General features: G+C 41.7%; 1 protein-coding gene across 1 annotated transcript in view; it reads left to right on the forward strand.

The window, feature by feature from the left end:
• DHX9 (DEAH-box helicase 9) overlaps nt 1-17,054 on the forward strand; it is a 33,965-nt gene that overhangs the window by 4,573 nt on the left and 12,338 nt on the right. Inside the window, exons 3-20 of the mRNA XM_017736477.1 lie at nt 2,377-2,517; nt 3,499-3,613; nt 3,848-3,960; nt 4,333-4,478; nt 7,806-7,852; nt 8,250-8,383; nt 9,038-9,127; nt 9,221-9,382; nt 10,606-10,683; nt 10,999-11,190; nt 11,807-11,948; nt 12,445-12,527; nt 13,677-13,833; nt 13,992-14,092; nt 14,693-14,906; nt 15,100-15,194; nt 15,342-15,415; nt 16,045-16,197. Coding sequence (XP_017591966.1) covers nt 2,407-2,517; nt 3,499-3,613; nt 3,848-3,960; nt 4,333-4,478; nt 7,806-7,852; nt 8,250-8,383; nt 9,038-9,127; nt 9,221-9,382; nt 10,606-10,683; nt 10,999-11,190; nt 11,807-11,948; nt 12,445-12,527; nt 13,677-13,833; nt 13,992-14,092; nt 14,693-14,906; nt 15,100-15,194; nt 15,342-15,415; nt 16,045-16,197 — 2,207 coding nt within the window. The 5' untranslated portion in view covers nt 2,377-2,406. The remainder of the gene's footprint in view (nt 1-2,376; nt 2,518-3,498; nt 3,614-3,847; nt 3,961-4,332; nt 4,479-7,805; nt 7,853-8,249; nt 8,384-9,037; nt 9,128-9,220; nt 9,383-10,605; nt 10,684-10,998; nt 11,191-11,806; nt 11,949-12,444; nt 12,528-13,676; nt 13,834-13,991; nt 14,093-14,692; nt 14,907-15,099; nt 15,195-15,341; nt 15,416-16,044; nt 16,198-17,054) is intronic.

Raw genomic sequence — 17,054 nt, forward strand, 5'->3', positions numbered from 1 at the left:
GTCGGGGTTGGGGGGGCCCGGGGTGGGTCGGGGGCCCTGCCGGGGGCCTGCCGGGGCCCTGCCGGGCGTGTGGGGGCTGTGCTGGGGGGGCTTGGAGGCCGTGACGAGAGCATGGGCTGTGCCAGAGGGAACTTGGACCGTGCCGCGAGTCTTGGGTCACTGCCGGGAGGGACCTGGATCTCTGCCGGGGGTCTGAGGACCCTGTTAAAGGGAATGTGGGGCCCTGCCGGGGGTCTGAGGTTCGTGATGGGCTCTGGGCTGTGCCAGGGGTTTCGGGGTGCTGCTGAGGACCCTGCCGGGTCGGACCCGAGGCTCTGCCGCTGGGAACGTGGGATCGGTGCCGGGGGTCTGGGAGCAGGTCTGGCGGCTCTGTCAGAGGGAACCTGCTGCCCTGTTGGGGGTGCTGCCGGGGTCTTCTGCCAGAAGGAACCTGGGGTCCGCACCGGGGGTCTGGGGTCCTGTCCGCGGTCTGGGCCCTGCCCGGCCTGGGTGGGCGTCACTGGAAGCCGAGGGCTCAGGGAGGCCTGGGCTGCTTTGAGCCAGAGTGTCCTGGCTGCGCGTGCGCACTGTGAAATGAGTGAAAGGAGGGAAGAAGCCGGAACGATGTTCTTAGAGGAAAAACGGGTCGGTTTATTTACGGGTGGTGTGTGTCTCTGCATCGTGTGTGACCTTTCTTGCAGTTAAAATAGTTGTTGAGGGGTGCTGTATGTCACCTCTGCCAAGAGCTCTGGCCCACTCTTGAACTTCAGATGAATGTATTAAAGAATTCTTGTTGGAATGGTTGCTACTCTGCACTGCTCTAATACTCCTTTACTCCTTTCTCTAGATATTGGGGATGTGGGAGCTGTGAATTCAGGTTGGCTCTGACAAGTAGCTGGCACTAAGTGTGAGGCCATGTGCAGAACAGATCAGTTCATGAGTGATGCCATGGATCTGTGTCGCTGTAGTACCAAGACGGCGCAAAGAATGACACGGATTCAGGATCAGATTCAAAGGCCAGAAAATGGCTATATTTAATTATATAATTCAGCTTATATAGCTTTGTTCGCAAGGGTTGCATAAAACCATTGGATGCTTGACCATCTGCCTCCCAGAGGGATTGGCTGAACGGCATAACATCCCTTTCCAAAATATTTTTCCCAGTGTGGAAAACAGAGTCACAAACAGCCTGCACCTGTGAGATAGTTTACAGAAACTCAAATGGTTTTCCTAGCTGGTTAGTGTGAGAAGGGAGACTTTCACAGGCGGCTGTAAAAATAGGAAAATTGCTCTGCCACCTCTCTTAGCATCTACAGATCTGCGTCTTAAATTTGTCATTTTACCCTTCTCTTCCCTGTTTGTCTTCCATGTCAGTAAGAAAACTAAGAAACACAGTGGCATTAAAGCAGTTTTCAAGGTATTATAACTGGTTGAGCAATACTAGGATGGAATGGTTGTATGAATAGATATATTCACAGAATCATGGTTTGGGCTGGAAGGGACCTTAAAGCTCATCCAGTTCCACCCCCTGCCATGGATCCCTTCCACTATCCCAGCTTGCTCCAAGCCCCATCCAACCTGGCCTTGGACACTTCCAGGGATCCAGGGGCAGCCACAGCTTCTCTGGGCAATCTGTGCCAGGGCTTCCCCACCCTCACAGGGAACGATTTCTTCCTAATATCCCATCTAACCCTGCCCTCTGTCAGTGTGAAGCCACTCCCCCCTGTTCTGTCACTCCATGCTTTTTGTAAAAAGTCACACTATACATATATATTGTATATTATACAAGTAGTGTTGTACTCGTTTTGATATGTTGATGCCCCATGATTATCCATGGAGGCTTAACAGGTGAAAGGATCAGTCTCATTGAAGCATCTCTCCCACTGATTTTTGCAGCTTGGTAGGATGGCTGTGAATCCAGTATGGTTACTGTATGGTTCGAGGTACCATTGTCCAGGGCGTAGAATTGCTGTGCTAAAGTAAAAAAAAATCAGAAATAAATCACATCTATGTTGCAAGAGCATGGAGCTATGGCTGAGTGGACCCAAGTCACTCCTGTCCTTGTTATCCAAGGGTTTGGTATTTAAGTTGAGGAAAGTGATCTTGGGCAGAGTTTGCTGCTGTGTGTTGCCAGGTTCCCTTCCTACATTGATTTTTCTTCTTCCACGAGGTTTTGGGAAGCACTTGTGCTCTGAGGGCAGAAGTTCTCAGAATGTGGGGGTTTGCTTTTCAATACCTACAGAAATATGTAGCTATATATAATGATATGTAACAATATTTAGTAATATTATTTCTCCTGTACTTAGCAGCAGCCAGGATTTGGTGTTCCAGTTGGTGTTGCTGGTCTCCAAACCCCTTTCAGCTGCACATGCCAGAGCTGTGTGTTGTTCCTTGCAGGTCCGAGTGGAAGGCTTCAACTATGTCGGCATGGGCAACTCTACCAACAAGAAGGATGCGCAGAGCAACGCTGCCCGAGACTTCATCAACTACTTAGTGCGGGTGAATGAAATGAAGAAGGATGAAATTCCTGCTTTTGGAGTAAGTTGCTCTTTCTCCTTTCCAAAGACTACTCTGTCATTGTGGTGCCATGCTCTTGATTGTGTTTCATCCCTGGAGTTCAGTCTGGTGCCCCTGTGCAGTGATGAATGTGAGGGACTTCTTGCACTGCTGGAAGGCTGAGGCCCATACAGAATATCATGGACTCATGGAATCATTTAGGTTGGAAAAGACCTTTGAGATTATCAAGCCCAACCGAATGTTGTAGGATGATCTGGGAAATACAGCTGTGTGTTGGGCTGCAAAGCTGATGAGGCTGGAAAGAATTCAGTCCCTGTGAGGTGCAGTCTGGCTTTAAAAGTGCTGAGTACTCACACCTGACACTGTAAAGTTTTAGAGCCATGTTATAATACATATAAAATATATATAATCCTGTGTGCTTTAAAAGAAAAACAACAAAAACAAACCCAAAAATAATAATCACAGGTATATCAAACCAGACATTGAAAATCTGGCATTTTCAAAACCATAATTGCTTCAGCTGTGTAACAGGATCACTGCTTTTTATGATGTTTTGTGAACACTCAGCAGTGACTATCACTTAAAGGCTGAGGAAGAGGAGGTTAACTCTGTCATTACAGCAAGTTTAGTGAGAAAGTAAATACAGCATGAAGTTATGTGTTAACCTGTTGAGAGGGAAGAATCTTCTTCTAGTGCTCCATTAAGGATATATGAATTTTCTCAGTGGAAGCAGCCTCCCTGCCTTATCAGCCTAGGTGAAACCCAACGGGAACAGGACTGCTATTTTGGTTTTGCTGTGCCAGTCAGTTTCATGGCAGTTCAGTGTCTGAATATTCACAGTTGTGTTACTATTGGGGTTGCTACTGGGTAGTAACTATTGCCTATTTACTGGGGATAACTGTTGCCTGAGGTCTTTAAACTGCTTGAATAGTTCCTAGCTAAATAGTGAAATGACCTATTATGTACTGATGTGCTGAGGTTTTCCTTCATTTCCTTCCCTAGCCAGCAGCAGGTGATATCCCCACTGGAGGACAGGAAGCAGCTAGAGATGTCACTGGTTCCAGTTCAGCTTCGGGGGGACCCCTTCCTCCACATTTGCTTTTAAAAAGTGAAGTAGGTAAGACTGAAAACTGTAATTTCTGTGTATCTGAATGTGTTTTGGTGGTGATTTCTCCCCCAAATTGCATCACTCTGCAGACAGGACACTGAAGTCATAGTTTTGAGGCAGCAGTGTGGATGACTGCATGAGATCTGAAGGTCATGGCCTGTCAAAATGGCCAGACAATGCCTCTCTGCTGCTAAGAACATGTTTTGGGGAGTTATTTTGTGGGTTTTTTTTTCTGTGTGGTAGGCAACAGACCAGGTGCAGCACCTGGAAACTGTGGCAGTCATGGAGCTCAGTGGGATCGGGGTGCAAACTTGCAAGATTATTATTCAAGGAAAGAGGAGCAAGAAGTGCAGGAGGTAAGTCATGCAGTGGAATTCTCCTTTAGTTCTTAAATAGGTATCTTTTGTTCCCTTTAATTTGTTATTTGCATTTATAACCAAGCTTGCAGTTTTCTTTTGATATTTTGCTGTTAGTTTAAGCTGCAGATTTACTTGTTGACTTTTAATAAAGGTAATTTGTTTAAGCTAGGAACAAATAAATTGCGCTGGATAGTCTGAACATCCAGGACTCTGTACAGACATTTTATTCTGAAAATAAGGAATTACTGAGGACTTTTTAGCATTTTCTGTGATGTCCTAATTATTTTATAGCATGTAGGTGTGTTACTTTAAAGACTTGTAATAATCTTTAAACTGGTAAATGATACTCTTTTTTTTTTTCCATATTAGACCTCAGAGTCAGAAGTGGACTTAAATGCCGATCTTCATGGGGGTTGGACCTTGGAAAATGCCAAGGCACGTCTGAACCAGTTTTTCCAAAAGGAGAAGATCCAGGAAGAATATAAATACATTGAAATGGGGCCTGATCACAACAGGTTTGGTAGTTTTAGTCACCATCTATGTCTGAAGGGTTCAAAATATTTTTGGTGACAGTGGCTCTTCACACTTACTTGCCGTGCTCCATAAAGCCATAGTGTTCTTTCCCAGGACCAAAAACATCCCTAAATATTGATATGGGGGTGAGGAGTCTCAGTGCCAAGATCTGAGGGACTGAAGAGATTTCTGAGAAATTCTGGATATGCAGCTTTTAAACTGATTTCTGTCCTCTAGTCCTCTAGCTGGGGTGTTAGTTTGAATGAAAAGAGAGCTCAAGTGTTTGTGGTAATTGTTCTGTGACTGTTGTTGCCTTTGTGCATTTTAAGTAAATCTTAAATTTGCTTATGTAGCAACGTGCTTTAAGGACATTTTATTTCTCTTTTTTATTATATTATATATATGTTATTATATTATATATATTTTTTATAACTAACTTTTTTGGCAATGGAATCATCTTTTGAAAAAAACAGTTCGGCAGAATCTTCCCAAAGGAGTTCTGAGAGTCTTAAGTTTCAGTTAAGACCAGCTAGATATCACTCTTTTTTGACTTTTAGCCATTCCACCAGAAGCATGTGTTTCTCCCAAATGAAAGTAGCTCATAACAGATTGTCCATAAAGAATTGATTGTTTTTATTATTTTATCCCTATTAGGAACAGTATTTACAAATCATCCAGATGTTAGGACATTGAATTATTTCTGGTAAAATATAATGATGTTTTGTGGCCGGACACAATGGTGTGCTGCTGCTGCTGGATTCTCCTGGCTGGGTTTGGGGTTGGGCATTTTTGTGTTATATAAACTTGTGTTCTATGAAAGTTAATATTTTTAGAAAGACAAGAGAATTTTCTTATTACAGCCTTTCATGAGAGTCTCTCTTGCAGGACTTATGGTATTCTTTTGTTATTGAGTCTTCCAGTCATTTGGAACATCTAAAAGATGTGTATTGGTGCAGAAAGTTGTAAATTCTCATTTAAAACCTGTCTTCAAGTCACTTCATCTCAATTTATGTCTCTCAGGCAAGGCCATTTCCTTCACTTAAGTGAGTGACATAAAAAGTTAGTTTGTACAGTACTAGCAATTTAAATTATGCTTGTTGCAGGTGTAGCTTCTGAACATTTCTTTTATCTTGTAGCTTAGGGAATATTTGTGTAGCTCATTTTTGTTACACCTGCTGCAGCATTAAACCCTATGTATTTAAATTTATCTAGTCTTGAGCAGAAGGAAATGATACAGATGACAGTATGTTTCTCAGCCTGGTTATTGTTCTTCTGGAGTGCATTTCAGAGTTTCCTATATACTCTTTGTTCAGGGAAGCTTGTGTGGATTGCCCTGGATGGAATGGCAGAATGGGCTATTCACTACCAGCTGCAACAGATCAAATAGGCATGAAACAGTCCTAATGTGTTGTAGGGCTCACTGAGGGACTGTTGGGAGACTGTTTGATTTAATCCTTTTGGAGTGTGTAACAGGAGAGGGATGTTTTTGGAGCTTTGAGGACATAATATAGTTTAGGTTGTTGGGTTTTTTTAAAGAAATACCGGTTTTATGAATCTTGCCAATCTGTTTTGGGGTTTTTTTGAGGTAATGATCAGAGATATAGGTTATAACAGATATGTTAGCCATGCTCTCAGAGGTTTGTGGTCAATTAATCATACTCATGGTCTAAGAACTTAGTAATAGCTGGAAAATTTTAATTTGGAAACTTTAATTAGACATTTAATTAATTTAATTATATATTGTAAATATAAAGATGGCTCTCCTAAAACACAAAGCATGAGCTCATATTAAGGGATGGGATGTGGCTTTTCTGTTTTGGGCTGGCTGTGCCTCCTGTCCCTGCTGAAGAGTGGCACCAAAGACCTGTGCCTGCTCACACATGGGCTGCTGAGGCTGGACTAGGGAATCATGGGATTCTGTTGCAAACTGATTTCTGGTGTTGCTGTTCTCCCCTCAGGTGGTGGAGAATGAGATTGAATGCTGACTGTAGGCCTGGCTGAGAAACACACTGTCATCGGTGTCTTAGGTGGCTGTTGTGTCCCTGAGAGCCAGTGGCCTTTGACCCCTGAAGCCACTGTGCCTGAAGGTCAGTTTACTGGTAGCACAGGAAGGAGGTCTAACCTGAAATTTAAGTCACTCCTTTAACCTTTTTTATTGTTTGTTTGCAGCAAAAAATGAAGGACACAGCCTCCTGTGCAAGGCACAGCCTCCTGCTGTGCAAATGCCAAGGCCTAGTTTCCAAAGAGGATCTCAGTCCAATAAACTCCAGTCATGCGCCTTGAGTCACATTTGCCGCTTTAAATCCTGTCTTACAAGAACTTGGCTTGAATATTTCATGTGGCAAATACAGGCTTAGGTTTGGGATTCTTAAAAACATGGATCGTGATTTCTGTCCTCCTCCATTGAGGATTTTCTTTTTAAGCCTGAATTCTCTGGGAGAGTGGTGAGGGCCTAGAACAGGTTGCCCAGAGCATCTGTGGGTGCCCCATCCCTGGAAGTGTCCAAGGCCAGGTTGGACGAGGCTTGGAGCAAGCTGGGATAGTGGAAGGTGTTCCTGCCCCTGGCAGGGGATTGGAATGAGATGGTCTTTAAGATCCCTTCCAACCCAAACCATTCCATGATCCTATGATTCTGTGATTAATATGCCAGTTAACCTTTAACTGAACTGGTTACGTATCTACTAAGTAAATTGTTGGGTTTGCTACCAGAGTTACCCTTGAGTAACTCTCTAACTCTGTTACTCAAGTTCTGCTGTTTCCAGAGAATGGCATAAGGGAATGGAAATTCCTGCGAATTCAAATACTCTGTCTCCTGTTCAGATAAGTTCAATGTTTTTGACTAAGTGACCTGGTTTGGTTTTGTTTATGCTCTGAGCTGATCAAATGTGTGGCAAAAAGCAGAGTAACTGTATTAAATGTTGCATCTAGTCATTAAAACACAGGCTGTTAGTGGGTTACATTAGTGTTATACCAATACTAATGTGGGATACAGTTAATGGTACATTGGGATGCATATTAATGTTGCATCAACATCCCACATGCTTTATAACTGTTGCCTTAAACTTGGACAGCTCAGAGCATATTTCCTAATAATGTGGCTTTAAATTTCAGTGCTGAACAGTGGCATATTCAGGAGTCTTCTTATCAAATCATCTGGTTCTGTTGATGGCAGGTCTGTTACCTACTAACTTGGGGTTAAAGGGACTAAAAGCAGTGAGAGTTTCTGACTGAGGACAGAGATCTTTGCCTAGAAATATTGGAAAGAGTAAATATTTTTGCAGTGTCAGCTATTGGTAATTGTACCTTTGTGTTCTTTCTTTCTCTTGCAGGAGCTTTAATGCAGAAATGAACATTTATGTGAAGCAGCTGGGCAGAAGTAAGTTTATTTTTTAACTTTGCAAGAGATGGGTGTTGGTATAGAGGAACATGTGTGGGTACAGAGTTTGTTATAGTTATGTGTTGGAGCCACTTCCAGAGGTAAAGGGTAATTTGTTTGATGTTGCTGGATGTTATTGGATAATCATACTTCCTTAGGCACTGAATGCAGAAAAACTTCAAGGGACTTAGCAGTAAAGTAACATCACACAGCCAGTGTTAGCTGGCCAGTGGAGGGACCTAGTTGGATTTTATGGTGGAATTCTGGATTTATCAAGATTTGAGACTGTCCATGAAACCTGGTCTAAGTGTACAGTCAGAGAGCCCAGTTCAGAGTAGTGTCTTCTGTGGAAGCTGCTTGACTCCGCTGCTACAGCTCTGACCTCTGTGTGCTGCAGGGATTTTCAGTCGCGAGCACGGATCAAACAAAAAGCTGGCAGCACAGTCCTGTGCCCTTTCCCTGGTCAGACAGCTCTACCACCTTGGTATCATTGAGCCTTACTCTGGGCAGACGAAGAAGAAAGGAGAATTGGTGAGTTTGGCAGGAGGGACAGGAATTATTGCTTTCATTTCATAACACAGAAGCACTCTCATAAGCAGGAGTGAGTTAAAAGTTTGCTCTCCATATTTAACATCTTGTAAGTTATTAAAAATTTTTATTCTTTAGTAACTGTTTCTGTTCTGGCCAGTGATTTGCATCAGAAATATAGCTTCATGTGTATGTGATTGGAGCAGTAACCAATTTTACATTCTATTAAATGAAATAGGATTTGTAACAAATGCTATTTTCTGTATATTTTTTCTACAAGCTTGAATATTTCTGTTTATGACTGTTTGGATTAATTCTCTGTCACATGAGCATTTTCTGCCAATTCAAATATATATACATATAGATATATATATATGTATATATATATATACATACCAAGGAATATATGTTATTCAGTTGTTATTTGGTTGCAAGTTTGGGAATGTGTTAAACTCAAGTATTTAAAAATAGCCTGCAAATTCTTATTCAATGAAAAGTTGGCAAAACATTTCAAGAATGTGAATTTTGAACTGATGATACTCTTTGGCCTTGTTTCATGAGGAGGTGTTTGATGGTTCAGCTCTAATAGCCCACAGTTCTGGATTCCAGTGCCTGTTTTTTGTGTATATTGATGGGTAGTTTTTAAATATTTCCTAGTTGGAACCCTATGAGGTGTTGTTGTCTTCTGACTTAGAAAATCATCTGCAAAAGACTATACAGGAACTGTCCCTGGAGATTGTGCCTTTGGTGAGTATGTGGTTCAATACTCCAGTATGGAACATCACACCTGCTCGTTTTATCATTTATCTGTCTTTGCCCACTCTGCTTTTGGATTTATAGCCTGAAGATCCCAGTGATCCAGTTCTGATCAATGTTGGAAAGTTGGCCCATTTTGAACCATCGCAGAGACAAAGTCATATGGGAGTTGTTCCCTGGTCACCACCTCATTCCAACTGGAACCCTTGGACTGGCTGCAATATTGATGACGGTCCTCTGGCAAATGTAAGACAGCTTAAAAAATGGACCTGTTGCTTGATTTCCCCATGCTTCCAGAACTTCTAATGCTTCTCCCTGACCAGGATTTAAAGTATGAGCTATTTTAAAGGAGAGGACAGTCCACTGATAAAATTTCTTCCTTTCTTGATCTGGAGGCAGAGAGTTCTTTGTGTTTACTTCATGTTTTATCAGGTCTTGAGCAGCAGTGTTTTGAGTGTCCCAATTTTCTGCTTTGTTTCACCTTTTGCCTGCTATTGTGCAGCCCATACAAAATTTGTAATTGAAATTACAAGGTAAGTTCACAGCCATGTCATTTATAATCCTCTGGCTTCTCTTTCCCATACTTCCATGCTCAGACTCTTATTCTGGGAGGAGAAACTGCTCCAAGCCAGTGCCACTACACAAGCAACCAACTTTTCTTACTTTTTGTCATTTCTAGTCTCGTTCAGCACAGAACGAATTCAAAGCAACAATGTGGCATGATAGAATGAAGAAGGGAAAGAATTACTGGTTTGCCAAGTTCAGAGGGTAGTTTGGTCTGACTGGTATAACCTGGTCAGAATTAGGGCAGGAGCTTGATTTTCCTATAAGAGCCAGATTGCTTATGGCCAAAATAATAATTTAATACTTTTTCTACTGGAGTTTTTTCCATAAGTTACATTAAATTAGTATTGATTGTTATATATTGTTTTTTTAAAATATATGGAACTATGTAAATTTAGCTCTTGCTGCACAAAACACATAACCAATGTGGACATTGCAAATTAAGCTGGCTTCAAATCTCTTCAGGATTCACCCGTGCTAGTTCTAACTGGAACAGCTGACTTACTTGCAGTAAAAACAACTGGCCAACTACCCTTTGGTAACAAATTTTCATTTCTTCAGAATTCCTTTGCAGTTGAAAAACAGGAGTTGCCTGATGAATTCTCTTCAAACTTTTCCCTTTTCAGCTGCAGTTTTAAGGGTAGGTTTGTGTTTACATTAGGTCGTTACTTATACTGAAAACTCCTGTCTGTCTGAGAGACTTCTTTGGAGATGAATGTTTAATACGCTGGAATGAATGAAATAAAACAGCTCAGAGGCATAACTGATTTCAGGGAGTTATGTAGGAAACGATCCTTTACGGATATTTGGGATCATGATGTTGGTGTGACTGATCTGATACTGAAGTTACGATGTAGATAAGAAGAGGGGTCAAAAAGCCTCCAAATAACGTCTTACACTTCCAGCTCACTCCGGAGCAAATAAGCATGGATCTGAAAAGTGATTTCATGTACCGTCTGGAGCGGGATCAGGAATTACAGAGGGTAAGTGTGCTTCCTGTGACTTGTCATCCTTGCACTAGGCTCTTTATTTTCCAGAGGGGTTGAATGCAACACAAAGTGTGTAAGGCTGGATTTCAGTACAAATACACACCATGTTTTCAGAAGTGCTGGGTGTTCCACTGGGGTGGATGCGGGGATGAGTTGTGCTGTGCCAGGAAAAAATACAAACGATGACCTGTTCTTAGGCAGTTTTTCCTTTGGGTAAGGGAAAAGCATAAAGTGAGGCAAAGTATAGATGTGGAGCAGAAGAGGCTGATTTTTGGAGATTTTGGAAATGTCCTGGGCTTTTGTTTCCAGATCCAAGAAGAGAGAGAGGCCTTACCTCTGAAGAATTTTGAAAGTGAAATTCTGGATGCCATCCATCACAATTCTGTTGTTGTCATCCGTGGCGCCACTGGTTGTGGCAAAACCACCCAAGTGCCTCAGTACATACTGGATGAATACATCAGAACCAACCGAGCTGCTGAGTGCAACATAGTGGTGACACAGGTGAGGAATGCGTGGCCACTGCAGTTCTGTGCTGGATATGAGAAATCACCTGTTGGTTCGGGTAAAATCAGAGAACCATGGAATGGTTCTGGTTGGAAGGGATCTTAAAGCTCATCTCATTCTAACACCCTGCCATGGTCAGTAATGCCACCCACTAGGCCAGGTTGCTCCAAGCCCCATCCAAGCTGGCCTTGAAGGATTGAAGGATGTGTTGAGGACCATTATTATTATTGCAGGTCATGGTTCATAAAGATGTATCCTCAGCAATATAAGTAGGAGAAACCTCAGCATCATGTGCATTTTCATTTGGAGTATTACTCTTGCATGGACTTACAGTTTGGATAATCTGGCCTGAACCTTGCCCAGGTGAAAACTCTCAGACCAAAGAAATGATTTGGGAAATAGTAGCTGGTAGCTGCCATATATCCTTATATCCCTGCTTTGTGAAAAAACCCCCCTTTGCTGTTACAATATTAGTGTTTAACGATTACTTTGTAAAGAAATCTTACGACAGGGCACCTGTAACATTTATAATTTCCTTTATTGCTTCCAGTGGTCTTGTGATAAACTTCTAAAACCTTCTCATTAATTTAGAGAAAACTTTTCCACCCCTCAGCCCCGGCGGATCAGCGCAGTTTCCGTAGCAGAGCGTGTATCCTATGAGAGGGGGGAAGAGCCGGGGCAGAGCTGTGGGTACAGCGTGCGGTTCGAATCTGTGCTCCCTCGGCCACACGCCAGCATCATGTTCTGCACTGTAGGTCTGTATTGCTTCCGTATGTTTGGAGCTTATCATGACTTTGAACTCTTGAGTTAGCAGCAAAAGCGGGAATGTGGTCAAATTAAAATTTTTATAAAGTCTGCTCAGAAGTTTGAAAGGGTCTTTTTGGATAAAAGTTTGCTGACATGCCGTTGTGCAAAGAAAAATTAAGATTTAAGATTTTTGTTCAGAAGTCTGATAATACAGGTCTGATAGCACACAGAAATAATCCCATGAAGAGATAAAATTGCCATATATTAATTGTCCTTAAAAGACAGAAAGGGAAGCAGCACTGGCTGGGAAAGATGGAAGAGTCTTTCTTGTGGTAATGCTTTGTGGCCTTGTCACTTGTACAAAGGAAAGCATGGCAATTAGAGATGGGATTAGAAAAGGGGCTGGGCAGCCTGCACACTTCCTGATTTTTAAACCAGGGGCTTAACCAGGGAGGGGAAAGGTTGAACTGTTACGTGAACATTTACCTGCTGTCTCTGGTTTAGGTGTTCTTCTGAGAAAGGTGGAGACTGGGATCCGTGGCATTAGTCACGTTATTGTTGATGAGATCCATGAGAGAGACATTAATGTGAGTTAGCTGGTGATGACAGACCTAATCTCTCTATTCTTCTGTTCTGTTTAACTTCTGTATGTGTTTGTGTGTAGTAGCCAACATGCGAGAGGAAACTGTGTCTTACTAAGTGTCAGGTGTGTGAGTTTTCTTTCTTTCCTTTGATAAGATTTTTAGAACTCTCAGTTATTCCTTCCCTGATTAGCAGAGCAAGAACCTGTGCTTCCTTGCTGCCCTCTAACTATTTTCCTGTTAGGATCCCCTGTGTCCTGGTCATCTCTGGAACATGAAATACCACAGTACAAACACATCTTGTCCCAGTGGGGGAGCATGCTGAATGACGCTGTTATTTTAGAGTCCTGTTTCTACTGACACTGTTGTATTACTGGTGGTATTAATGGAACCAGCAGTCTTGATAGTGATACATTGAAATTCAGGGTTTACATGAAGTAAAATACAAGTTGATGATAGAATTAGGAGAGGTATTGGATATAATTTGAAATGGCAAACATTTTCTGTTCCCTTGAATATTTTCTGTTCCCTTGAATTTCAGCTTTGTCATACCAAGAATGAGAGAAACTGTGAAGTTCTGACATGTTGTTTAAGCTTGTTTGGACAGAATTTAGGGACTCATTTGAATAAAATTGCAACATACATTTTTCTGATGCATCTCTTCATCATGTATGTTAATGATGTAAAATACAAGTTTGGAAATTCTGAGTGAGATTGGAATTTTGTCTGTTAAGCTAAGGGCCTGCCTAGCTAATTGCATGGCAGAACTGAATAAATGTCATGTTTAAAGAGAACTACAAACTTCACACACACCTGCACTGAGTCTTTCCTATTTATTTTATAAATTATGGCTACTTTATATGTAAGCCAAGTTTAAAAAGACCTGGGGTTGTAATGTACTGTTAGGAAGGAAGCAAACTATTTTTGTAGAAAAGAAAACCCCTCCTTTACCCTGGAAAGCCTAAAAATCACTTATCCCAGGCATTGTAGTAGTTTCAAAATAAAGCACTGACAACTGTTTCTGGTTTTAGAACACTTTTGTGCTACTTGTTACTTTTCTTGCTCAGTAAATGTGTAATTCCTTCTGGTTTCTTGGGAAGATACTGCTTTTTATAGATAGGAAGTTAATGATGCTCTTACCCTCTTTCTATTCAGACTGATTTCCTTTTGGTGGTGCTGAGGGATGTCATTCAGGCGTATCCTGAAATCAGGGTTGTCCTCATGTCTGCCACCATCGATACCAGTATGTTTTGTGAATACTTCTTCAACTGTCCCATCATCGAGGTCTACGGGAGAACCTTTCCCGTCCAAGGTAAATCATTGGTTGCACCTCCAGTTTTATCAGTCTTGGCTTCATACTCTGAAACATCCTGATTTATATCAGGAGAGTCTTGAGAAATGGTGTGAAGTATTATGTTCCCTTGCACAGGCTTCTGGAAGTCAGTCCTGATCATCTGTCTGTCCTTGCAGATTATTTTCTGGAAGACTGTATTCAAATGACTCAATTTGTCCCTCCACCAAAGGAAAAGAAGAAGAAAGAGAAGGATGAAGAAAGTGGTGAAGATGACGATGTATGTTTGAACTTTAATATGAAAAATTAAACAAGTGCCATTTTTAGTACTCCAGCTTGAGTGTAATTCATTTGGCATTGTTGAAGTGAAACATCTCTAGCAGCTTTCCTATTTTTAATATCTGAGATTGCTGTTAACTTCAGCAGTGGAACTGAATTTTCTTCTTGCCCTTGTAAACTGAAGAATTTCTTTTTCATTGAAGCTAAGGTTCTCATGTTTTGTCAACCTACTTCTCTTTAAAGCTAAAACTGAAATGCTTTTGAAAGTGAAGATTGGTAACCTTGGAAGAAGAAATAGAGAAATATGAGCTTGGTGGTACCTTTTTAGGGTGAAAATTTAGATTCTCTCCCTTCTTGTCTTGCAGTTGATATTGTCAATGCTTACATACATTGTCAAGGAATTATCAGTTTTATTTCGATTGTAATTTGTAGGTTTGAAACTTTTGTTTAGGCCACTTAATTGAAATTTTTTTTAAGTCGCCATTTTTTCTTGAAAGGCATTTATCACATATATCATTTTCTTACTTGCCTGGCCAGCCAGTCTCTGTAGTTTGAGTAAATTAATTTATATGATTTTCTTTGTCGTGTTTTTCTTTTGTAGGCCAACTGCAACCTTATTTGCAGTGATGAATATGGCCCAGAAACAAAGCACTCCATGGCTCAGCTGAATGAGAGAGAAACTTCTTTTGAACTCATTGAGGCCCTGCTGATTTATATCAGGACTCTGAATGTCCCAGGAGCTGTCCTTGTTTTCTTGCCTGGCTGGAACTTAATCTATACAATGCAGAAGCATCTAGAAATGAACACACGCCTTGGTACAAGCAGCTGTTTTATTATATTTCATCTTTTCCCAAGGAAACTAATGACTGTGTGAAGATGGGAGTTGGATGAGTGGCTTAGGGAGCTAATTTGTTGAGAGAGTGAATGGCCAGAAATTTTTATGTTATGGAAAGAAGCAATGAGATTCACATAGTAGTAGTTACCAACCTTCTTGTATTCCTGTTGTAGGAGGCCACCAGTACAGGATTTTACCTCTGCATTCCCAGATTCCTCTGGAGGAGCAGCGTCGAGTGTTTGATCCTGTGCCTCCTGGAGTGACCAAAGTATGGAGCCTTCTCTGTGTGCTGTTCTGTTGGGCTTTTCGGGAATGTATTGCTCACTTTTTTTATAAATTCTGTAGTTTATCTTGCTGTGGATTGTTGGCTTTTTCAGACCCAGTAATGTCACTTTGCATTTCCTGGTTTTTATAGGTTATTTTATCTACCAGTATTGCTGAAACCAGCATTACCATCAATGATGTGGTCTTTGTTATCGACTCTTGCAAGTGAGTTCATGAAGCAGCTTTTTGTTTCATAAATCCTACCCTTGGGAATGCAAAAGAGGTTTTGGGAGTGCACAAAAGTGCTTTGTGTTCCCATGCTTCCCCAGCTGAGCTTGAGGACTCCTAACTCCCTCAGGACAAATTAGTATTGTCTTTAGCTGGTCAGCACAGTGACAAACCATGCTGGCATCTCAGGGGATTGAGTTGGTCATGCTGGTACTATTCATGTGGGGTGTCACTGGGTCTCCACACCAATTTGATAGATGTCATCTGCCAAAGGAGTTTTACAAACCCTCAGTGTCTGGCTGATGGAAAAGAGGAAGACTTATGTAGTCTGTTACAGTTCCTGCCTTGCTGTGCCTGCTCTCAGAAAACTACACACAGAGGGCTCATGAATTCATGAGAATTTTAAGCTTTTTGGACAGTTGTGAGTACATCATTCTGTGCAATAGTTTGGGGCACTGCTTTAGAAGGAGTGTGATGCTTTAGTTTCCATAACGATGCCTGACTAGCCAAAGCTCAGAGGTGGTTGGCTTCTTAAAAGCAGTGTGGCTGCAAGCCATAAAATAGGAAATGATTTGGTAGGGCTTAAGAAGGATGTTTGATCTTTAGTGGTGTTTTTCTTGTAACAGGCAAAAAGTGAAGCTGTTCACTGCTCACAACAACATGACAAACTATGCCACGGTCTGGGCATCAAAAACCAATTTGGAGCAGCGGAAAGGCAGAGCTGGACGCGTGCGAGCTGGGTTCTGTTTCCATTTGTGCAGCAGAGCTCGCTTTGAGAGGTGAGGCTGTGGTCTCCAGAAATAAAGTACCCTCAGGGAATTCTCCCAGAACTGTTGGGTGCTGCTTCTGGTTATACTGGGGAAATCGTTGTAGAAAGCACAGAGAGGAGATGGATGATGTTGGTTCACACTGAAATATCTCTGTTCTTTGGCTTAAAAAAAATGTACACATGTTTTTACACATAGTATGAGGTGGATAAATAGTTCATGATTTTAGTGTCACTGCAACCTACCGAACCTCTCAAGAGGAGAACAATACTGCTTGGGAATTGAGGCAAGGCAGAAAAAAGCTTTGTAATGAGGATGAAGCTCTAGTCTGCCTTCAGACATTGGGGGCACCTGTCATTGCCATGTAACAAGGCCATTTTGTCATGAAAGTGGTAAAAAGCAGGGACGGCAGATGTTACTTTCTTCTCCATCCCCATTCCATGGACAGGAAGCCCCCTCCTGCTGCTCTAGTACCTTCCCTGCTGCTGAAACTTGACCTCTCTGCCAGACTGTTTTTCCGTTACTAGAGCCATGGAAGTCTCTTTGCTGGTTGGAGAAGGCAACACAGCTGTTAGTTACAATCTGATCTCTCTCCTGGAAGTTTCAGTGCCCCTTTCTCTGGCTGTTACAGCATAGCTGTGTTTTGATGTTCAACTTTCTGTTACCTCTTGAAAGCATCAGTTGATCAAAAACTCTCCTTGAATTCTTCGAATTTATTTAGATCTGCTGTTGAGTACAGTGCAATGATTTTAATTAACAATTTTGGCAGTGAACTGATTTTAGGCTACTGAAGTAATCATGGTTTTAAGATTACCTTCCTTCAGAGAATATAAACCCAAAATACACAAGTTCCTTGGTACTTAGGAAAG

The sequence above is a fragment of the Corvus brachyrhynchos genome, unplaced genomic scaffold (assembly GCF_000691975.1).
Source record: "Corvus brachyrhynchos isolate BGI_N302 unplaced genomic scaffold, ASM69197v1 scaffold155, whole genome shotgun sequence".
NCBI lineage: Eukaryota > Metazoa > Chordata > Aves > Passeriformes > Corvidae > Corvus > Corvus brachyrhynchos.